A 24,687-nucleotide genomic window follows, 5' to 3' on the forward strand; every position below is an offset into this window, starting at 1 on the left:
TCGCCTCACGCCCGGGCCAAGGTGGAGCCCAGGGGGCTCTGGGCCCACAGATTCGGGTGATTTTTTGCTTTGTCTCAACCCACTCGTAGAGTTTTCCAGCCCTGCTGCAGCTGTTTCTTCTTCTCTGGCAGAGATACGAGGCTGTGCCGCCGTACCTCTGCGCTGTATTTCACTTCTGAGGCTCGCAGAAGAGCCGTATTTCACGTGTGATTTAGGTACGAAACGGAGACAGTGCCTTGTTTTTCCAGGTACACTTCACTCCCTTCACATAAATCACCCTCTGGTGTTACACCTGCGGCTCGGCGTGAGCACGCCTGGTCTTTCTCTCCAATCTGTTCCATCACCCCTTCCCATTTCTGGGATAAGGATTTAAAAAGTACGCTTGTCTGCTGATAAGGTGAAGCCTGACTATCAGTACTACTGACTACGGGATTCTGCAGTTATGTCAGATGTGTCCTAGTACAGTGTAGCAAAGTACTTTTTATTCTATTTTCTAAATTACTAACAAACGTGGCTTCTTGATGCTGGAATAGTAACACCCATCCGTGCCTCTCCTATATATTGTCAGAAAGATTTTAAAACTGACAAGATAGGACAAAAATTTTCCATTTCATCTCTCCTTCTAAATTCACAGACCAATGTAGTTTAACCTCCAAAAACGCTGTCTTGATCAAAATTCCCTTTTAAATGGCAATGTTTTTTCTGTGAACATTTTCATTAACAACCCTAAAACAACCAAAACATCTGAAATGTGCTATATCTTATACCCCTCTACAATTGTCCTCCCTCTACATTTTTCTGTCCACAGTCATGAACACAAATATGTAAAATTAAATGCTTTTTAGAAAATCCCCCCAAAATTCAGAGGCACACTGCAAAATGGAAGCTTAAGTGAGTTCAGCATGCCATTCTCCCAGCTCCCCCAACAAGCAGGTATCCCTTTCCCTCAGTAATAATTTTAAAATACATCTAAAATGTGTATTGGAACGGCTTCATTCTTGTGTGTGTGTATACGTACATGTTAGAGCATAATATTAAGTGTTTGTTTTTTTTTTAAGACAGAAGAACTGAGATGCCACCATAATTCCATTTCATAGCCACACCTATCTGAGGAATTACTTCAAAGCTATTCCATTGCAGCTCACGAGAGAGATGGCCAGTTTGAGGGGCTCTCCATCAGCTCAGCCCTTCTCAATCTAAGAAATGAGATGAGAACCAGAGGAAACCTGCATTGAACTTGTCTCTTCACTAGCAGCCAGGTGAGGAGAGCTGTCAGGAGGGTGAGCTGCGTGGGCAGTGAGCAGGGTAAGGGCTGGCCTTGCTGGGGCTGGAGAAGCGTGAATATTTATGTGTGTAATGACAGCGTGACTGATTGCACTCATGGGGAGTTGCAGGCTTAAAATGCAGGGGTTTAGGGCAAGCCTAGGAATGGGAATAAGCACGCATGTAAGCAGTTGGGACATGGCCAACTATTACGGAATATAGAAAGTGAGAGGGAGATTAGATTCAAAGAGACTGAGACCCATTTTGCGATTTCACTGGTGGACGGCTTTGAAAGGGGTTTGCTTTAGCTGGACAGGAGTTGCTGGGCTGAGGGAGTCTCTGTGTGAAACCTCGCAGCCTGTGCTGTACAGGGAATAGTTCGTGTGGGTCTTATACCTATTGTATGTAATGTGTAATGAACGAAAATCTTAAAGGGAAAGCCAAAAACACTCAGAACCTATGAAAATTAAGTCACGCTCTAGATGATGTACAGAGCAAAACCCACACTGAGAAATACTGTAAATCCACTGAATGTTTTTAAATGGGTATCTTGCAAGGCAGAAGGAGATGTAAGCGTAAGGATGGAAAGGCTTCCCCAGACAGCATCACGCCCTCGAGGCCAGGAGGTGACTTTCTGATGCCGCGCACTGGGGCAGTGATCCAGCAGCTGTCATTTCAAACACGTTCACCGCAGGTACTAGCACTCGTCTTTGGGAATTGTCTTAACAAGAAGCAACTTTTAAAATTCTGTCTTGCTTGACCTGAATATCACAGATGATGACAGCTAAAAATAGAAGTGTCATATGCTCTTAATACTAATTTCAGTAATGGAGTAATAATGACAGTTACACATCAGATCTTTATTCATTGTTTTTTATTTTCTTACTCTGATGCTAAATCACTCGCTAGCTTTAGCAGAAGCAAACAGTTCCTCAGAGTTATAACACCACCCATTTACTACCTTAGTTTTGGAAATCTGCTTCTTTTCTGACAACGATAAATATTTTGTTACTTAGGGGGAGAATGAATACAAGAGTTAAATTTATTTGATTTACATTTACTAAAGGGCAATAAAATATAAATGATAACAATACACCAAATATTGAATGCGAAAAGACAGATCCTGATTTCTTTATGCGGGAAAGCATATCCTTTCTTATCTCAGAGAGGGTCTCAAGCATGAGATGTTGAGCTGACATTCATACAGAGAAACGCCGTTAGGAAAGATTTCATTCCAGGGGCCATTTACAGCCTATGCTTTCCTTATCTGCACATCTGGATTTCCCTATATCTGAAGTCTTGAGCTTTCATTTAATTACTCAAACTAGTGTAAAGCAGCCAAACTCAAGTCCCAGCTACTTAAAGCAGAATTCAAAGTCAAATTCATTTGTAATATTCCCAACCCCCAAATTCATCAGTACAGGTATCATTAATGTTGTTGAGCCTTCTTTCCAAACTACTCCACATCATTTACCAGAAAGTGGAAAAATTAAAATGGTGGAAATTATATTTTACAGATCTTCTGCAGATGTTCTCAGAAATCATGTGCTCCTTTCTTCTTGAAGTATGAGACCGTTAGCATGCCTCTGCATAATTATTAAGAGTATCCTACACGTAAGGAACCAGCCTTGTGACCTTACTGAGGTCACAAACCAGGTAAGACACTAGCTAAAAACAACTCCTTTTTTGAGGAAGTTTAAGGAAAAGGCAACCAGTTTAGCCAACCAAGTGCTAATATTTTTACATGCTTATAACACAAAACATTGCTTCTAAATAAATGGGCAGACACCTTGTATTGTGGAATGGACTTAAAAGGCAGTGTTAAGTTCAACTTCATCTTGTCTGGTTTAAAGATCACAAAGACACAAATTACATATCCAAAGAGATGCCAATACCTTTCTTTTTAAGTTCTGAGGAGAAAAAAAAAAGCAAAAAAAATCCAATAATGGCCAACTCCGTGCATCCTGTAACTTCTGGCTTTTAGAATTCAGCTGAGTTTTGCCATTGCTTTAGGTTCCTCCTCAACCTACATGAGAGAGATCAGAAAAGACAGATGAGATCTTCATGCCAGGTCCACACCAAAGCCACTACAGCTCCTGTCTTTATCAACATGTCTCAGGACCACACAACAAACTTTCTACAAAGTTTATAATCAGTGTTACCAAAAGCTGCACATGAAAAATGAACCAAGTATGCTTGGTCTTTACCTGTGGTGAGGATATCAGGTGATGCAGTGAAAGCTCTTTTATTTTTCAATCCCAAACTTGGGGGCAGATGAATCTGAATTGACATTATTTGCTGATCTGGGGTATTACACGCACCCTTAATGCAAAATCGATCAGCTTTTTCCACACGCACACAAAGTGGTGATAGTTAACAATTTTGGCCACATAAATCTGTACCAAATACTGTTAATTTTCAAGTTCCACGAGAAATAAAATCTTACTAATAGTCAAAGCAATTTCTCATATAAATGAAATCAGATAAGACTCAGTCTTTTGTTCCAAAACATTTTACTACAAACTCTGTGTAACTGATTATACCCAACGTTACTGGACGTGTAATCAGTGATGAATACGATACTGTAGTATATTAACTCTCTGAGAAAGATCTTATTGTTCCAAATCTCTTTCTGAATTAAAATATTAGTCTATTGTATGAATCATTTCACAGCTGGCTCTGATTTGCCTTGGTTTCTATGCAGCAATTAATTCTGCTCAGAATTAAGAGAACAGAAAGATACAGTTATTTCTGGAGTCTCTGGTTACAGTGTTATTTGAGATCAAGAGAGATTCAAATACATCTTTTTTTAGCAGTGAACCCTAGAATCCTTCAAGGCCAGGTGACTTAACAAAATAAAAACAGGGTTTTTGTTTGTTTGTTCCAATCAAAGCAGAATGTATTGGTTACAGTGACCACAATGACCAAAGGGATGTCCCATACCGTGTGGTGTCATGTTCAGCAATAAAAGCTGGGGTAAAGAAGAAGGAAGGGGGGGGACATGGGGAGTGATGGCGTTTGTCTCCCCAAGAAACCATTGCATGTGCTGAGCCCTGGTCTCCTGGACGTGGCTGAACACCCGCCTGCCGATGGGAAGCAGCGAATGGATTCCTGCCTTGGCTTTGCTTCCGTGTGAAGCTTTTGCTTCGCCTAGTGAACTGGTCTTGTCTCATCCCACGAGTTCTCGCGCTTTTACCTTCCCCACTCTCTCCCATATCCCACCAGGGAAGTGAGTGAGCAGCTGGGTGGCACTGGGCTGCCTGCGGGGTTAAACCACAACAACACAACACAGACCTTCCCATGCTAACAGATCATATATCTGAGTCCTCATCCTGAAAAATCAATGGGCACATCTTGAACACTGACTTCATTTACTGGCTGTGTTTTTTTCCTTCTGCCCCGATGTCAGAACTGTGGGATTGTGTGGCTTTTATAACTGTATAGCAGGCAGTCCTATGTAGTGTTTTATACCCGTGTATGTTAAGAAATACATGGCATTAAATTAACATAAACCTTGTACTATTTTTGATGGGACATATAAGAAAAATAGGAAATTTTGAAGTTTTTTAGAGATATTTTTGTCATGTGGCCTCCGCCCTAGGTTTGCATGTACTTCATGCATGTTGGATCAAAATCTTTAAATAGGAGTGTTTGCTAAGCTGTGCGTGTGTTTTACAGATCCCTGCAGACTGGTCATAGAGGGTTAAAACCCAAATCAGCTGGCACTGTTCTTCAGGGCCCTTTAGACTTCTGAATACTGCACATGAAGAGACAGAGAGCAACCTGTGGGAACAGCAGTAGTTAGCACTACTCAAACACCATTTAGAAGAGGGCTAAGATTTTTTTATTCTTTCCCTGTCGTTAAAGTCCAAGCCAGGTTTACCCATCTGGAAATGAATTTGAGGAGGTATACCTGTTACTAAGTGACTTTGAGGGGGTATACCTAGAACCAAGTGGCTTGTGGTTGTAATGCTGTCCTCCAAAAGGTAGCGTCTCGTGTTGCTGGATGAGGGCACACTGATTGCCTTTTTGGACCTACTGCTGCCTGACAAGCTGCATGTGCCATTTGGTCTTCTGAGGCCTGGGGGTAACGCAGCTCCTGCGAGAGGCGGCAGGTGAATGCAAGGAACTGTGCTCCTGCCAGCGTGCCAAGCAGCAGGCACACCCCTCCCGACACGAATGTGCGTGTACGATATCGGGGCTTCCAGACACGGAGAGGTGTGTGCGGTCCAGCTGGCAATCGGCTCCTCAGGAGATGCCCACTCTCTCTCAGCTGTTGGAGAAAGGATTTGTTCTTTTCAAAGGCTCAGTGCGTCTATCAGTGCGTGTTCTGCTACCGCATGAAGTGTTCTGTACTGTAAGGATCGTTTTCCTCTTTCCCAGTTCTGGGCACAGCCAGCAGCACAGGGAGCTGGAGTGTGGGAGCACAGGCATAGGAAAGAACGGCAATTTCCAAATCAGCAGCCTCCACGTAAGCAGCAGAACTCATGGCCAAAAAGGGATGCCTTTTATCTCTGTGATGCGGAATGATGTGGCAGTGCTAGGTACTGCAGGTTTGGCATATATGAAAACTGCTTTTTTGGAATTACCTTTACTGAAATTTAAGCTTAGGCAGAAGATAATGGCATTTTATAAAATTTTGCATGTTTTTATTGATATCGTTATCTTTTGCCTTCTAAACAGATCAGGAATTAATTATTATGGGCAGAATCATTCAGCACCACATTCAGCCAACCCATAAACATAGATACAGAAACTACCATAAAGATATGCCATACTGTAACATTAATTTTGGTCCTACAAATGCACTTATACGCACCTTTGCAGGTACTGCATATCCTCCAGAAAAAGGCAAGCAACCACTAAATTGGCTGAATTGCCCCCTGAAACCTTGCAGGAACCACAGGAACCAGAATCTACGTATACCTGCTCTCCATTCAAATAGCTCTGCCTCAGCAGCACATTTCAGAACTTCACCTCTTCCTCTTTTAACTTCAACTTACCTAGCATTATGCTGACTCCTCTCATATCCCATCTCATGGCTCTCACATCTCATCAATGGCAAGAAAATTCCTCACATTTCTCTTCCCCAGCCCTCATAATTAATTGCTGATGGATACTTTCTAGACCTCACTAAGAAGATGTTTACGTTTTTCCTTCAACACCACCACCAAGGAAAGGCAGTGAGATGGGATGTAGCTGCTGCAAAAGGCACTCCAGGCCTGTTGAAAACATGCTCTCAGCTCTGCCAAAGTGCTTCAGCTGCAATTGCCAAATATTTAACGCACCTAATTCTGAATAGGGTTGGAGTGCTTGCAGGCAATTCAGTGGCTAAATGCAGCTCTAGGATGCAGAGCTAAAATTTCACTTATTTTTATCTTAACTCTGTATTTCCCCTTTTTTTCTGAAGCCAAGGCTGAAGATATTCTTTATTTTTGAGTGTTCAGACGTTTGCTGAAATTGACATTCAGTAAGAGAATGATATTTAAGGTTGCTGGAGGTACTGTTCCCTTCCCTCCCCCAAATAAGAATACTATACTCTGTAATATGAAATAAATGTATGTTTGGAAGTTATTCTTTGAGTACGTGAACATTATAATCTCGGTACCAGCCCTCCCCCCAAAAACTTTGATAAAATAGGCCTTAACAATTCTATCTATTGTATTGCCAGTTAGGTTTATATAAACTACAGCCCAGTACACACGTAGAACATGCACGTTCTTACCTGTTATTGGCTATACGTGTAATTGACTCTGTATAGATTTCAGGTCACACAAATCACCTCTAGACATTTATAAATATATAATAAATAAAATAAATAAATAAAACAGTGATAAGAGCACCTGCCTGAGGGCTAAGAAGATGTAGAATTATGGAGAAAGAGAACTAACACTGCCACCTACAAAGTTCCTCCCCTTTGAACTAGAACTAGAACTATACAGTATGTACATGGTGGCTCAGAGCATGGCTTATATTTAGTTGGCACAATCCAGGAGAGGTGTTATATGCTGAATATATCATTTAAATATATTAGCATATTTCCAATTACATACCATACACTGGAGAGACAAAAGGTGACTTTCCCACCAAATTCTGAATTGCAAACCTATTACAATATTTAACTTAATGAACATGGAAGTGTGGGCAGAAACTGCTGGTTACAGTTTAAGCTTACAACATCAGAATTTCAACAACTTCTCTACTCAGGGAAAATTAATAACAGTGTTTCCCATTGGAAGGTATTAGGTATCTTTAAAATAGTTATTTTGTTTTCTTTTAATTACTTCCTGCCAATATCTCCAAGTGTTCAAAACTAACTTCTAAAATCCAATATGAAATTGCTATTGTTTTTATATCATCAAAAAAAAAGATTAATGACACATTTCAGTAATCCAGTAATAACTGGCTTTTTTCATTGTTCAAGCTCTATGTAATCCTCAGTGGATCTTAGATGTAGGTTAGAAAGGTATTTAATGCCTGTTTTTCAGTTGCCAAGGGTCAAACATCACCTAGCTTTTATAAAGAAAGAGGAAACATCTGTTGAAATAATTTATTTGACTAACACAGAGGGTAGGATTAAAATTCACTGATTTCTTTGCTCTGATACTGAATTTCAAATTAAACAATGTAAGTATTTGTTCAGTTTGACAAAATTGCCTTTGCTTTACATGTGGGCACATTTATGCATGTCACTAATTACTGGGTCTGACTAGGGAATACCGTGATTTGTGATTACTTCATATCTGCATACAGACTGAGAAAGAATATTCTTGTATTTTGTCTTGATTCTTTTTCCCCTAAATATTTTAAAGAATTCACAAACCTTTCACTAGTTCCCAAGACTCTTCAGTTCCATGGAATTCCACTAGTAACAAGACTGAAATATGTCTTAAGTTCAGTGATTACACATGGACTTGTGACATACAGGAACCTTTAGCATACAAGATAGAAGTCCTGTTTATAACACTAGGTTTTGAAAATAATAAATGCATGTCATCTGACTGTGGGTCCTTATAATCTTTGTGTGAATCAAAGCCAAATCTTCAAGCCTAATTGTAAAAATATTTCTTTTTTTATATCACTATTTATATATTTATTTACATTTGCAAATTAAACGAAGACAGACATTTTATTCCAATCATGGAAGACGCAATCTTTGCCTTTCTAGGGTCAGAAGGAGTTTCAGCAGGGCCAGGACAGTACTCCAGCTTCCTAATAGGTGATTTTTTTATTTTATTTTTTTTCAAGCAAAGAAGCTCCACAATTGAACAGCTTTTTAACATAATATAGTCAGAATGCTTCATTTAAAGGGAGATAGCAGAAGTTTTTTCGTTGATGAAAATAACTCAGAGATGCTGTACAAGCATGTTCCATTCTTTGTTAGGACTAAGGGACATGGTAAGTGAAAAACTTAGTTTTATTCAGCCTGGCTCAAAAGACAAAATGCTAATAAAGATGAAGTGCAGGCTGACAGAACACTTGAGTGCATTAAGCTCATTTTAGCATTGAATTCCTGCAATTCTTGTTTTGAAACCTCCACTGCTACTTACCTTCTCTGCAGCAGGAAAAAAAATTAAGAATGGGTGCATCTGTGAGTTCAGTTTCTTTTTAGGACAGAATATATCTATTGCCATATGAAGAGCAAAAACAATAATTCTAAAGTGATTTGTAATTTCTTTTCCCTTCTCAAAGGAAAGGCAGATATTTGTAGCCAGAACAAATCAGTAGGAACAAAAGAAAAAGGAATGGAAAGTGATCAGTTGATAAAGAATAAAATAGTGTTAAATGTTGCTCAATGAAATTTTCCAACCTACTAATAAATTACGATTTGAATGTAAAATAAAATGCTACGTTCAATAACTTAGTTACAAAATAATGGCTCTGTCAGTTGAATTTATTTATTTATTTTACCTACAACATTGCTTTTTTTTTTATATATTTTTTTTTTGTTGTTAGCCAGTAGAGCTGATAAATAACAAAAGTTAATATTAATAATACCTAATATTAAAAGTCTGGAAGAAGTGGTGTTAGATCCCACATACCGATCTAAACAGAAACACTGGTACTGCAGGTTACACTGGAAAAACTCTAGGTCCCAAACTGTACCTCCCTGTTTGGAGATTTTATTCCCACAGTTGCATGAGAGCTCACGAGGATGCTTGTATTCCTCGAATAAGGAATACATATGCTAAACTCCAAATTGTTTAAGCTCATCTAATGTCTGAATGTCTGTAAGGCACAGACATCAGATTTCCTCTCGTGATTATCTTGATGGTCTTAAGCTGATGCTACAGGAAAACACCAATCAAGTACATAATACGCTGGAACATGTCCATTAGAAATAAGCTACAATAATGAAAAGCAATGACTTCTTCGGCATATTACTACGTGCATGGTATCAGCCTTCACCAGTGTTGCTGACAGTAACTGTACTTCCAAGAATTAACATCTACATTATTTTACCTTTGTTGAAGATGACAATCAAATTTATATGACAAACTAGTAACACTGGAGTAAGGTTATTACCATCACCTACTCTGCTGATTTATAACCAGACGCTGAAATCTATTTATCCCGTCTTTTACAAAACAAAGACAACAAATGCGACTTCATTAAAAAAAAAAAAAAAGATTTCAGATGAATTTCCAACTGACTCAGCACGAACTGTACAAGCAATCACCAACAGCACTGTGAGGAAGATATCTGAGGAACATACCTGAGTTTTCCTCTGATTTACTTTTTTTCCGTGGTTCTTGGCAGAGGTTCTCGTCTGTGCATCTCGGACAGAATTAAAAAATTTGGTTTTTGTTTCAGAGATGGACTGTAGTAAAAGGGAAGAATAGGATACAGTGTTTCAAAGCCAGCTGCAGAAACCAAAGAAAAAAGAATGAATTCAGTATTCCAAGCCAATTTTAATATTCAGTAGGATTGGTCACAGGTTCCAATACATCTTATTACATAAAACAGAACAATAAAACTTAGAGTACTGTGCCTCAAATTTGATAATTGAGAACAGAACAAACACTTTATATGAAACTATAGGAAGTGCTGCAAACATTGATGAAGTTTAATATTAAAGCAGATATTCAGTCAGTTTTGTAAAAGTGAGTTTACTTCTCGTCATTTCTCTTTAATCTTATCTAATAATAACCAGAAGTAATTGCAGTTAAATAACAGTCATTAAAATATTACATTGCAAATACAAAATAGTCTTTTATCTTTTAACACTGATACAACTGATTTATGCTTTACTGCCTGTAAAATAATTATTTACTCTGATGAGAGATTATAAAAGCAAAGACCGAAATAAAAGCCTTCTGACTTTCACTGCATTATAAGCCCCATGGGTGTGAACCCATCTTAGCAGATGAAAAGAATAATACAGATCTCTAGGTCATCATGTAAAGCAGAACAGTTTTATCCAACAGATCCAAGAAATGGCGATAAATAGTAAACAGTTACCTAAATCAGAATTCCTACAAGTTAAATGTCTTTAGTCTCACAAAAAGAACAATGACAACAAAGAGAGAATTCACACAGTGCTTTTTCAGTTACCATAAAATGACTAGCATGAACATGAACAGCATTATCTCAAAGGGGGTAACTTCAATGACAGCACCTCCTCATATTCAGAAGACGGAATATTACTTTCAGAACCACTGTGGTTCACATACAGCTTCCAAACATTGAGCAGACTGCAGCTTCCTTGGGTCTCAGACTGACAGGCTGAGTGCTTTTCACTCCACGTCTTCAAAAGGAACTGATCTTCATGAGATTTCATGAAATAATAATTTGAGATGATATGGTTACAATGAACCTGCTCTCTCCTGCAAATTACATATTGCAGTTTATCTTGGGAAAACTAGAGTGTAACAGTCACCAATTTTATTTTATAAGTATGGTTATTCAGATAATTTTGAGTAATTTGAAGTCTAACGTCTGTTTCCAGATCCTGCAAGATGGCAAGACATGCTGTTAAATCATGTATGTTTTAATCTGCAGTTAACTCAATTACAACAACAACCTCCCACCAATTTTATAAAGATCCTAAATTTTACTTCAGGTGTTGTTTGCATTTCAAAGCCAATTTGTTTTCCCACTTCAGGAACCTGCTGCCTATTCTTTTAGGTTTAAGGTTTTTTTTCTCCAATATCTCTTTCTCCCAAGTTTAAAACTTTTACTTCTGCTAGCCATGTATCTTGTAAACGTCTTTCATAGGATTGGCAATATAAACCGATGAAATTAGTATCAACAAAGAGTTTTAAAAAGTCTGATGTATTTTATACATATTTATTCCAGAATGTCCCCTCCCCCCCCTTTTTTTTTTTAGTAGATATGGAAAGCAGTATCATGGGTATATGGGTATTTACAGACATTCAAAACATACTTGCTACTCCTTTCCATAATTCTGGGAGGCTGCGGTGGTGAACCAAAAAAAACCACAAACTAGCACTAAAATTAAATTTTACATTGGAAAAATCCAATTTCTACTCGTGTGTTTTGGTCTTACCACCAGTAAAAGTCTCATTTCTAGTATATTTACTGTTAGCTGCTATTTTAGCGTTTCTATAATATTGCAAAGTATTGCAAAGTCATGAAGTAAGTGATTAGTTTGCTTACAAAAACGCTGATAGTCTGCAGGTTCATTTGTCATTCTTCCTCTGTTTTTTTTCCTGGCAGCTTTGGAGGCTTTCCAATTCATTAGGAACTGTCTTTCCATTTCTTTAATTTCTTTCCCATCAAGGAATTCTGTCAAAAGGAACAGAACATTTTCTGTGATACCAGAGGTTAACTAACAGGCTGAACAAAACTGTATGCAATTTGTATTTGCTCTCTTCAAATCTTTTTGCTCTTTTTAGTCTTTTGGTAAAAAAAAAATAATAATAAAAGCCAGTGATACATTACAGCTTGATACTCACATTTTAATCAGCTGCAAGACTGAGTTGACAAGTCTTAACTACAAAAGAAATGACCTATTATTTTTATAACTTTCAAGGGAAATGTATATATTTATATTCAGTAAAGTTCTGAAGAAACAGCATGATCTTACACAAGATATATCCAGAAATTCAGCATACGAGCAAGCCCGTGTAGCTTGGTAATGAAGGAATCCTACTGATCACAAAGACAGACAGTTTGTCTCTTTAAGATTAACTTTACTCACTTTGATGCCATGAGGCTTACGTTCTACATTGCCTTGGTTGCATCTGCATTTTTGAGTCAGACCGAATGAGATACCTCATTTGGGCACAGACATAGATTGCATTAGAACTCTCTTAAGAGCCTGTTATTTTTATTGTGCAGATAGGCTTTTCCTTTCTGTTAATAGCCAATGCTTTGTACTCTCAGAAAAAAAAAAAAGAAAAACAAATTCTGTAGTTACTACTTCTAAGATAAGTGCCCCCTCTATCCAAAAAAGTGAAAAGTGAGCACGTATTTTTTGACTTTTTTCTACAGTATGAATACTTGCATACAGAGTACTAAGTTGCTTCCTTTTATGCTCAAATTGTCTGCATCACAGATAATAAGCTGCATCAAATAAACTGCTAAAATAAACTGCATCACAGGAAGGTTAAGATACATTTGAAACATAAGTGTTAAAGGCTGTTACGGTGAAGGACAAATGGTATATAGCAGGAATTCGAACGCAATAAGGTATGAACTGTACAACTGTCACCGTACAACTAAAACACCTACGCAACTCCTATGGGCTGACAGAGGGGTAGGCTAAACTTATCTTTGAAAAATCAGTTTCACATCTGGAATATGAACACAAAAAAAAAATCGTTCCGTTTTATAACAATCTCACTACTCACCTATTACTAAAACTAATGTTTACTACGGCTACGAGCAAAAGCTGAGTAATAAACTTTGTGCAGTTGATGACATGAACAGTTTTAGCTACATTACTTGTATGTAAAGTAAAAATTTATCATTTGATGTAAGTATGTATGACAGTAATTATGTTTACATACACAGTGCAATTCAAGAACGGATAATGTGTCAGTTATTTTCTATAACAGTACAGGTTACGAGTGTTTTTTGGGGTTGGCTATTGGTTTTATTTTTTTTTACCTAAAGTTTGAGACTGTACAACAATCCTGTCCCTGTACTTCGGCTTGTGGCAGATGGGGTTTCCTGTAAGATCCATTCTGCATAGCTTTGGCCATTTGTTTAATACAGCCTCCAAATCCTGCAGTTAAAACAAGAACAGAACACTGTGATTATTTTCCCATCTCCAGCGTAGAATTCAATAGTAACATAAATTGTTCAGTCAAGCCCAAATCCTGCACACAGAAGTAGCTTCAGTGAGACTATTCACGTACTTCAATTAAGAATGTGCATTTTCAAATAGAGTGGGGTATAGCATTCCCTCAATATATCACAATTGCACAGAAGAAACAGTGATGCAGTTGGAAAACTCTTTCCTTTTAAGGATACAGTAATGCCAGCTATGGAAAATTACTACTGCAGTCCCACCTGTGAGCACCTAAAACAGAGGAATCACCACCTGAAAGCATATATGATATATAAAGTCTCTTAATGCAGCCCCATGGTCTCACAGAGCCCTCAGAGTATCAGTGACCAACTAGGTTTTGAAAAATTTGTGAAAGAATAAATATTTTCCAAAGAATGGACTATAAAAAGGCTAAAAATCATAAGCCAAGGTAGATTGCCTATTTACGGATATGAAAAATTGTATTTTACAGGAGGAATGGTAACCCCCAGCCTACAATAACTGTGGGTGGTCAGTTATAGCATTGGCCAAAATAGTGAAATTTTTGAAATATACCTTTCTCCATCTGGGTTTCTGTCTGGTTACCCAAGGGCAGTATGACCCAGATAAAACTTGCTCTGTCCTTTAAGCACAATAAATTCAAGCTAAAAGGATGCAAAGCTTAGCAGATTGGTCCTTTCTACTCAGATACTCTACCTTCTCAAATACTTTATTTTCAAAATTTCACTTAACTGTTGTTCTTGTTATGCTTCCTTATATGTGTGAAAAGCTTAAGCAAGGATTCAAAACAATCTGTATGAATGCAAGAGAAGAGGCAATTTCTTTATGTTGTACGGTTGTAATAATTTGAAAATAAAAATCTACTGATCGTGATCTGATAGATTCTAACTTGTGAAGTCTACAGAATTTTGTAGCTTGATGCCAACAATTAAATTTATAGCAATGTAGATGTCTCTTAGCTCCTTCAAATCTAGAAAATCACGTGGGTAATGTGAGCATGGAGAATTCTGGTTTTAGGCTAGGCTATTAAAAACGAAGTAAGATTTCACAATTGTATTTATTTATTCTTACCTGGCCATTCAAGCATTGTTTTTGAAATCTCTAACGTTCTGGATTTCACTAGAAATATATTTTTTCATGTAATAGTTTTGGAATATAAAATTGTCTACTCCTGAAATAAAATGTATACAGTTTAACTTTGATGAGTGCATACAAAGAGTCCTGTAGATTTTTGTAAGCTGTTACTTACTTGATAAATGACCCAGAACATGCTTACTCCAGTGTATGTTTATCTAAGAGCACACTAATCCTTTGCTGAAATATGATTACCCTTTCGATACGCTCTAGTTGTTCATTGCCTTCCTGTCTCTAATAAAGTGCTTTCACTTCCCAGCCTTTCAATAAGCTGTACTAAAGGGACCAGACACTCTTCTGGGCAGTCTCCGTTTGATAAATGATCATGTCATGCTATCACTTTGAGGTCTGCTACAAAATACCGACGAACAAATTATATTCCATCTGGGGGGGGGAGAGGGGGAAGGGTAAGTGCCTTAGCAGGCAGCTGGGGTGCTGGCAATAATGTTCTTACCAATTAATGATGGCCGTTTAAGAATTGGTATTTGACCAGTATGCTCCACTTTTTATCGGAAAAGTCTACTCCAACTGCCCTAACTACATCTACAGACAGCAATTTGTCACCGTTTTGACTGCCTGTCATAATCTGTTTGAGAAAATCTATACTTTCTCTCTTGTTCCTGACTCAATTCTGAAGTGAACGAATTCATCTTTTGTGATATCCTCTTGTCATAATCAATAATGGGCAGAGGTTGAATAAATTAAAGACTTATGAAATACAAATTTTTGTAGGTATTTCTAGCTATATTTTCACTATCTATCTATCCATCCATCCGTCCATCCACCCATCCAAACACTCACATAAGTCATAATCTTCCCAAACCTACTGTGTAGTATGTATGTACACACACATACATACACTCTGGCCTTCTGTAAACAGGAATAGTTTATAAGGAATAGCTGTGAAAAAAAATCCCCCTTAGTATTCCTACCTAAATATACAGAGGCCTAGAAGTCTTCATGAAACTAACTGAAGTAAACAAGAAGCTCAATAAGATATAATAATTGCAGTAGCAAGCAACAGAAAACAAAGAAAAGCCAATTCTATTAAAATTGATTATATTCTTGATAACTGGCATAACATGTTTTCTTTCTTTTTTTTTAACTTGTGGTAGCTAGTCACAGTAAGCTACTTTGCATGAACTGGGGAAAATTACTTAATTTCTGTCCAGTCTACTGTTCAGACTACATTATATAAACTTCAGTCATGTGAAACAAGGTCATAAGCCTTGATGTCTGTTAATTATGCTAACAGTTCCCTGAATTAGCCAGAACCTTAAGTGCTTGAATTTACTAGCCCTAATTTTCTACTATGCTGAAATCAGCATGACATCATTGAAAACTGAGGGAGTATGTTTTTGATTTTTTTTAATAAAGATGTGAAAAAAATTAGATAAATGTTTGATATAAAGTAATAATACTAATTATACAAAAGTGAAGAAAAGTCCACATGAGGAAAAGTGTTTCATGCATTTGTTAGGGTTTCACATTTCCCTCTTTTGCACAGATTCCATTTTATTCCTGCATGCCATCTACCTCTGCTACACAGATCACTGCTGTGACCAGCCCTGCTAAGATCTGGGTGGCTCCTCTACAGCTTCCTTCCCGCTGGGTGCAGCAGAGCTGCAGACAGACTCTCCACTGCTCCTCTGTTTTGTGGTACCACCACGGTCTCGATGCCAAAAATTCCTGGGGATGTTCTTGATGGCACTGATGGGATAGTGGGGATAGGAAAACGGGATTTAGAGCCTTTGGCATGCAGAAGAGGTACATTTCAGAGTTTTGAAAACATGGGAGCAAGAGAGAGGGGTATGCAGGCAGATTGTGTGGGAATGAAAGAGCCTTTGCTGCAAGCAACAAGCTCAGCCTGCAGAACCTATTAAGTGTATGTAGTACAATTGTGTAGTCCCTAATTTTTTTTCAACTATCAGCTGTAGAATAATGTAAACCAAGGAATCATGAAATTCAGGAGTGCAGAAAAATTGAAACATACTCAAAACTTCTCTCAATTATTTTTTAAAAGTTAGTGGATCTATAAGATCATTCTCCTGGTAGCTGTTCAGTGTAAGTTAAAGCACTTAAGCGGAGCTAAAATTGCCATTTTTTAAAGAAATACTTTGCATGGCCTACTGCTTATTCAATGCTTTTTTAATTTAAATAAGAATTTATATTTGTAATAACTGGACGTACTAGTACATAATCTCTAAAACAGTAAATGTAGCTGGAAAGCTGCATATCCAGCTGTGTTACCCTGTAATTTTGTCACATTTAATATGGTCATTAATATTAAAGGTCTCAAAGAATATGAATAGAAATACTCTACCCGCTCTGTATTTTCAAAATTTGGAGATTGTTTATAGGAAACACAGGACAATCACTTTCAAAATTTATCACAGCTTGATCCAAGTGTAACTGCTAGCAGGAGCAGTAAATAGCTCAAATGCTAACCACATAATTTTTTCAAAAGCTGTGACCTTATAACACGGAAATCAAAATGTCTGATTGATTTGGATAAATATTAATTCTTGTCTATCTGATGATAGAATAATGAAATGCAATAATTAACTAAATACCATACACACAGTTACTAATTAACAAAATACCATACACCCAGTTACTGAATAATGCAATCTTTTTATCCACTTGCTCTGTTTCAGAAGATACTGTTTTTTCCTCTGAAACACTGAAAATGCTGTCTTTAAACTGGCAACCTCATTCTTAGTAACAATCGCTTGTTTGGCTATGACAATCTTCTTTAAGATCATCACAACTGAAGTCTCTTGTACTTAAAGAAGGAAGAAACAATTAAAGCCACTGTACTAAGCTTTCTTTTGAATAGACTCGTTTTTGAGGAGTCCTTTTTGAAAGACTACCAATTTTAAAAAGCTTTCAGTTATTTTGATGTAGCCAAGACATTCAATATGGTTTTAATTATCTAGCATAAGCCTACATGAATTCTACTTCTATATGAATTCAGTCACAACCACCAGCCAGAGACACAACTTGAAATACAAGACATTAATAATACCCTAGTTAAAAAAAACAAGGGAAGAAAAAAAAAAGACTGCATCATTCATCATTTTTAAATATTAAAATATAAAAAATTAAGAGTCCAAACAAAGTATATTGACCTAGGTATTTGCTAAATTATGCACATACAGTATTAGAATCTCCTCAGTAGCAAACAGAACTGCCAAATTCAATGTAAAAGGCATTATGTGTTCTAAGAAGGAGTAACCATACTTGTTTTAATAATTACTAAGCGATGAAAGTTAACTTTTTCTGAAGAAACAGAATGTACTCAGCTGACAGATGCATGCACAACTGCTCTTTGCATAGGATTACAGGACATGCGGACATCCTAGATAAATGGTTCTCTATTTTTAATCTCAACGAGATATTTGGATGAGAAAAGCATGCTCGGAAAGTCAGAGGTTCAGTAACTGTAGAAGTAAAGTTTAGTTTTACTCATCTATATTGTGATAAAGATGAGTTTGACTATTGTTTTAATCATCCATACTAAATAGTACAAATATTGATTTTAGTACCTTCATATGTTGAAGTTGATTGTCAGCTGCTCTAAGATAAGAAAGATTTTCCAGAACTGCCAGCTCTTCTAATTGATCAATGTTGTTATTGCTGATATTCAACACAGACAAGGATTTCTGGAGGAAAAAAAAAAAGCAGAAAATGACTTTTTTCATGCCATGCATGACTCAGTTGTAAATTTTTGTAGGAAATTATCTTAACAAGCAAGCATATGAAGCAGAAACACATAAATGCAACTACCTCATAAGCGTTGTTTTCTGTTGACTTTGCATCTTGTCCTAAAGTGCTGTTCATTTTGATTTTGAAATCAACCCAAAGTAAAATTATTTCTCTATCATTTCGGGAATTCTTTACAAATACAGATTATTTTTTTTTTCCTAAACACGTTCAAATGCTTTACAGAGTTCTGCAAGTGTTACTAACTCTATGTTTGAAGTAGATAACAGACACAGAAATTGACTGTTTTATTCCATGGTTACATCTGAACCACCTAGAGCTCAAAGCCGTATCTGATACCCATGTAGTCTCATTTAACAGCTGGATTATCCTGTTATTCTTTCAGGCTTGATACTGCCAGTTCACTGTATACATCTCTCTACTCCTTGTCCCTTCTTTGGAACACTAGTGAGTCACATAATGCACTTTGCCTTTCCTAACAGGCAATAGTTGCAAAGATCTTTACATTCTAGATCAGAAGTAAATGCCTTTCAGGTATTTATCTCGGGAAATACTTAATGTAGTTTCACATAAAAGCAACAAGAAGCTTGTATCTCTAGAAGGTGAAAAAGAGCACCTAATCCAGTGAGTTTAGAATTATACCAGATATAGTACTTACCGTTGGTTAGCAAATGTCTATTTCAGCAGTATATATCTGGAAACATAACCCTCTTCTAAAATCTGAGCTACGAACAAGATCTGCCTTTCAGACAAAAATTACCAGTATCATCCTGATACACATAGTGTGACAAGTTCCTCAGACAAATGATTCGGGATATTGTCATCAGCAAAACATTTGCTCATAGTGCACTGAGAACTGTACGGCCCTATGTTTTTGGCCAAAAACAGGAGAAGATGACAAAGTAAGAAGTGATGTCTTAAAAAGGGACAAACCACTTAGCGCCTACAGGGTTAAAATAGAACGTTTTCACATGTAGCTTTAAAAAAGGTGTTACATGGTCAAGGATGAAAAGTGTTTGTCAAAACAAAACAAAAACAAAGCAGCCCCCTTCCTTCCCCCAAACTTAAATAAAAGCTCGGAAGAATAAAATGCTAGTGCATCTATGTCAGAAAGCTGCAAAACACCGAAGTGTATGAGTTACCATGCTGGGAAAATTGCAGCTGTATAATCTCTCTCCTTTCATCATCTCTCCGGTATAGAGGGAACAAAATAAAAGTCCTGTCACAGGAATGGCCCATTTCTTTTAAAGGAAAATAGCAATAATAGCAATACATGTCTTGGATTAATTCTTTTCAAACCAGCACGAATTAGAGCTAGGTAAAATGTTTATGATATACACATGAAAAGAATTCACTTCTCAGTGAGCATACTTTGTTCATCTTCACAAAACAGATCATCAAGCTCTGACTGCATTGGAAGATACAGCAAGATGATTTTTTCTTGGAGTATAAAACTACAAACATTAGTAAATAAAGTCTACTAAATAAACTAAAATAAATGATTCTGATAAATTCCTACCCTCTTTTTTTTTTTTTGTTTATTCACATTCTGTTGGGGTAGTGCATCCACACATTTCCTTACTTCCTCTTTCTCTTTATCCTCATTTCCATCCTTCATAGAAAAATAAATGAAGTTGTTAGAATCTGCTGGACTCCCTGCTTATATGACAACTGGGATGGGAGTCCCTTGATAGAATTTTTAAGACTGCTACCAATTAGCAGAAAAAGAATACACGCAATGATCAAGTCCTAATTATTTCTCCTAAAAATACTACCTATTGATTAACAGCCCATTGAAAATCTCAAAATGTACTTACTGCCAAGGACCTAAGAGATCTTGGATCAAACAGAAGCTTTTCGCCAAGGGGGAGATGTTGACTTTCAATATGTAGCTCCCTTATCTCTTCTAATTTATCCAAGCCCTCTACTACAGTGATGTAGTTACCCCCCAAATACCTGAAAAATAGAACCCAAAATAGATTTAATATCCTTTGAATATAAAAGTGAACACAAGGCTTCAAAATACTTAAAAAATGAGCACAACATGCAAGTAGATCATACCGCTGACAGGTCAAAGTCTGTTTTAGAAATTTTATGTATCGATTCTATTATTATTAGATAGCCGAAAAAAAGGAAAACAGTTTAAATGTCGGTAAGTATGTTAAGATGTTATTACTTCACTCATTATATCATAAATACTTCAAATAAAAATTGATTTTTCAATTAAATGTGAAATTTAACAGTTGAAGGGATATTAAAGGCCACATTATTTTTGAATTTCTTAGTGTAATAATTATCTTTTTACCAGTAAAGTAAATACATGATTTTCAACTTACAGTTTTTCAAGGTTTTTCAGTGATGAGAGATTTTCTATACATGAAATACAATTGTTTTGAAGGTAAAGGTGTGTTATATTTGAAGCAAAGCCCAAGTTCTGGATTTGACTGATTCGGTTATCATATAAATACAGAACTCTAAGATTTCTACACAAAGAGATGTCACCCTGAAATAAAAAAAAAAACAAACAACAAATTAATGCTATAAAAAGTGTATTCACTACCTGCTTCTGGAAGCTGTTGATTGTTTTTATCCTTAAGTTCTGCTGCATTGTTTCTACATTTTCATCTTTAACACTTTAAATGATATTTTTCCTAGAAAGAATGAGTTAGAGTCAATAATAATCTCTGGCATAGATTTATGACAGAAACCTGTCATTACTGTTCTGCTGTACAGAAGCTGAGGATTACAGCTGAGGATCAGCAGGTAGATCACATTCTGTGTGACTTCATTCCCTTCCCTGCCTTCATCTGAATGATTTCAGAAAAGCCCAATTGTTAGTGGAGTTCTTTCCATCAAATCTCAGTGATGTAACAAAAACCATTTCTTGGCGAAGGAGTAATGATTCCTACAAAAACTTTCACATCAATGTATTTTAATATATTTCTGATCCTAAGATTTCACTCAAATGTGAAGTTTCTTTCTAAGTATCCTTCTTAAATAACCGAACGATAGCATGTTTTTATAAGGGTTTCTCTAAAACTTCTCTATGGCATCTGATGAACTAGTACTAATCAAATGGACTGATCAAATTAACAACTCACTATGCCAAAAAGTGAGCTGAATAAAACCATTTGCTTGCATGGGTCTGTTCCCATGGAACAAGGTATGTAAATCTTCTTGACTGAAATCACACTTGTTTTTTAAACAGAAAACCATCGCACACAACAATTCAGTTATTCGGGGTTCAGCAGTTTCTAAATGTGCTCAGTATCTCGAGGGGACTCAAATTAACTCAGGACTTACTGAAACCTTATAAATTTCACACTGTTAAGCTCAGAAAGAGGACTGGGTTAAGTTTGGAGGTTTAATCTTTGAAAATAAAAAGGTCATTTTTTTTTTTTTTTAATGAATAAGCCCCAGGGAGCAATTAAAAAATGTAGATTTTAACTTGTCTAATTTGAAAAAGCCATTACACCAGTCCAAATCCGTTAACCTCTCTTGGTTTATATCCTGTTCCTGAACTCTGCTTTCCTTTTTCAGACTTCCCCTGAAATCTCTGGAATAAACCACAGACAGATTGAAAATATTTTGCTGCAAATTAATAACTCTTTGTAAAATTACCAAGAATGGAAAAAATACGGCATTAGAGAAAATAAGCATTGCACTTCATAGTATGTAATATCATTATTACATCCTTAAAAAAAAATAAATCTGATCTGCACAATTATTATTTCCTTTCATCTCCCTCTATTCCACAGTCCATATTTTTTATAAATGTAACCATCAATAAATACAAATCTTTAAACAAAAAAAATAATAAACTGTTGCTGATAATCTTTTTTTTTTTTTTATTGTTAAGCTCATACCTATGGTCTCCAAAAGCACTACAACTAGTTTTCAGTATGGCTAGAGCACTGCCTTCAAAGTCCTGCACCTACTGATTCAGTGGCAACAACCTGGCTATATTCAGTGGTTAAAGAGGTAAGTCAGCAAAGTTATTATTTCTATACTGGTGATTTCCTGAAAGGCCCTTTACAATGTAACAACTGTATAAAATAGTCAAAATAGCAAATCGTTTACATTTTTAGAGCTACAGATTTCAATAATAGCTCTGTGAATTACTGCAATAATATTTCACTTTAACACTTCAGTTCACCTCTCTTTCTTGTATCATTGCTTACATGGATTTTCTGTTTTTTTGATGAATGGCAAAAAATAATGCGCTGATAATATCTTTCTTGTCTATCACATAGTTGAATATATTTCTACAGTTTCTGGTAGGTAAAATATTTCAACAAGATTTTTGCAACAGAAATAAAAAAAGTGTCAGGTCAAGAAATAATTTATTATTAATGAATAATAATACTGTTGGAGTTATAGTCACTTGCTTTGATGTTTTATATGAAAATTTACAGCTAAAAGGTTGTTTACATATTTCAAATGCATCTGCATTTAAAATCAATTTATACACTTTTAGGTACAAGCAGTTTTCTACAAAATAACATCACTTGTGTATAGTGAAGCATGTTTCCACAGAAATAGGCTTAACTACAAATAAATATAAATGCTAAAAAAACATGTAACTGCTGTAAAATATAAACTTTGCTTGCTAGTCTTCACAACTACAAGCAACTCATCAGAAGAGTAACAACAAAACGTTTGAATAGACAGGTTAAAAGGAATAAAGAGAAATAAATCTTACAATTGCATCTATATTTTTATCTGATAAATTCAGATGAGTCATTTTTCGCAGGTACTGTCCGAAGTCCTCTTCTTTGCGATTCTTGTGACTGACGTTTTTAGCAATTAGGTCCGTCGTTAGTCGAACCATAATTCCGTAATAGGCCAAACTGCTCTACCTCTTTTAATATCACTAAGTGTATTGCATGTGCTCTTCTATGTAGCTTCATAAAATGCCTTAAAAACAAAAGCAAAATATTATGCTACTTGCACCACATGTCTTAAACAAAGCTGGTGTGTATCCTTCAAATCTGACGTTTCCCAACCAAGTCTTTTTGCTTACCATGACACATCTGTGTAGTGTTTGCTGCTTATAAAAACCTCACCTTTATTGCTGGATTTTTTTTTCAAACTTTTAGTGTAGTCAATAGCATTTAAATGCATCATTGTGATATTTGTTGTTTCAATGTTGTACCTTATTCTTTGTCTTTTTCATGTGGAAACCTGAGCACAGTGATCCAGGGAAGTAATTCTCATACATAACTAATTAATGGCAGCTGGTGAGCTGATGACTAGATAAAAACCACGTAGCTGCTTATGGCAGGTTTTATAGGGCTATGACAACTTGGAGGAGCGGGGTTGGGGAGGGAAGGCAAGACGCGTTTTGAGCTGGGCGTGTAAAGTCTGGGGATGAAAACACCACAAGGAAGGGAACTTGACCAGGCAGTACAAACAGGCTGTGTTTTTTTTAGCCGGTGCATGATACAGCCCCCATCAGTGCTATCAAAACAACGGAGGAGCGAGCAAAAAGCACCCAAACGCTCATCTCATGCAGCCACATAAACCAAGGCACAGAGAACCCACCTTATCAGGCTTACATTTATGAGAAACTGAGGAAAAGCGAAGATTAAAACCGTAAACCCAGAAGAAACTTCCTCCCTCCCTAAGCAAGGCTGAAGCACAGCAGTCCCCCCTGATCCAGGCGCAAAAAAAATGATTTCATTTTTTTATATAAAGGTGGGGAGAGCAGAAGGGACATGATTTTGTTTTATTGGGAAGTGCACTTGTTGTTTTTTATCACGGAAATACCTTCCGGAGCCTTTTCGTAGACCTCCTCCCAACAGCAGCAGCGGAGGTGGGGGCTCTGTGAGGGCTCGGACCGCGCCGGCATCACGCAGCCCCTCAGTGGTTGCCACGGCAACGCAACGCCAACAGCGTAAGGCGGGGGAGCCGCTCCCGCCGCCCGCCCTCGCCACCCAATCAGCGGCGCGGAGGGCGGGGAGCGCGGCTGCGCAGCCGCCGGGGAATCGACGCCGTTTGCGTAACGGCTGTGGGAGGTGGTGGTGGCGGGGTCCTCTGGCTGCTCGGTCCCTCGTGTGTGCCCCCAGGGGCGGGCAGGGTGCTGGTTCTGTCAGCGGGGTCCCTGGGGGTAGAGGAGGCCAGTGGCCAGGAGATTGTCAAGAGGAGGAGAGGAAGCTTTGAAACCTGTTAAAATAAATGGATGTTGAATAGCATTGCTGCTAAGAGCTCGTTGCCTTGCTAGTATTTTATTAATGCCGTGGGCACTTAGGTTTTGGTTAGCTGCAGGTTTTCCATCTGGTGTTGCCCCTTCTTGCTGTGTGTCAGCCGCTTCTTGTGAGCACAAA

The 24,687-nt window shown here is 37.2% G+C and overlaps 1 protein-coding gene and 1 long non-coding RNA gene across 6 annotated transcripts; one reads left to right on the forward strand and one right to left on the reverse strand.

Annotated features, from left to right (window-relative positions):
* Window positions 1-79: 79 nt before the first annotated feature.
* Window positions 80-5,839, forward strand: LOC121064407. The gene is made up of 3 exons (XR_005816496.1): window positions 80-215; window positions 2,781-2,919; window positions 3,277-5,839. It is a non-coding gene; the product is annotated as an uncharacterized LOC121064407 (long non-coding RNA).
* Window positions 2,787-24,282, reverse strand: PPP1R42 (protein phosphatase 1 regulatory subunit 42). 5 transcript variants are annotated; one of them, XM_040545815.1, is made up of 9 exons: window positions 24,131-24,278; window positions 23,064-23,278; window positions 20,698-20,864; window positions 20,179-20,317; window positions 18,184-18,300; window positions 13,339-13,456; window positions 11,884-12,012; window positions 9,980-10,127; window positions 2,787-3,289 (listed from the first exon to the last, which is right to left on the reverse strand). In XM_040545815.1, exons 2-8 carry the CDS (start codon window positions 23,190-23,192, stop codon window positions 9,997-9,999), a joined length of 930 nt encoding a protein of 309 aa, XP_040401749.1. In that variant the 5' UTR covers window positions 23,193-23,278; window positions 24,131-24,278; the 3' UTR covers window positions 2,787-3,289; window positions 9,980-9,996. The 5 variants fall into 5 exon arrangements, with proteins under 5 accessions (XP_040401749.1, XP_040401750.1, XP_040401748.1 ...); XM_040545816.1 differs by lacking the exon at window positions 2,787-3,289 and adding an exon at window positions 8,449-8,818 and having other exon boundaries at window positions 24,131-24,279; XM_040545814.1 differs by lacking the exons at window positions 2,787-3,289; window positions 9,980-10,127 and adding an exon at window positions 10,137-11,028 and having other exon boundaries at window positions 24,131-24,282.
* Window positions 24,283-24,687: the final 405 nt, after the last annotated feature.

Source organism: Cygnus olor, chromosome 2, assembly GCF_009769625.2.
Source record: "Cygnus olor isolate bCygOlo1 chromosome 2, bCygOlo1.pri.v2, whole genome shotgun sequence".
NCBI classification, from domain to species: Eukaryota; Metazoa; Chordata; class Aves; order Anseriformes; family Anatidae; genus Cygnus; species Cygnus olor.

What these genes read in the sequence shown, in the direction of transcription:
- PPP1R42 (XM_040545814.1), bottom strand. Translation starts at nt 23,192, where the DNA reads ATGGTTCGACTAACGACGGACCTAATTGCTAAAAACGTCAGTCACAAG. An exon ending in ATCAACTTCAACATATGAAG is followed by an intron (nt 13,457 to 18,183) that starts GTACTAAAATCA and finishes TTTTAACTGCAG; the next exon opens with GATTTGGAGGCTGTATTAAA. An exon ending in TGCAGACTATCAGCGTTTTT is followed by an intron (nt 11,029 to 11,883) that starts GTAAGCAAACTA and finishes AATCTCATGAAG; the next exon opens with ATCAGTTCCTTTTGAAGACG.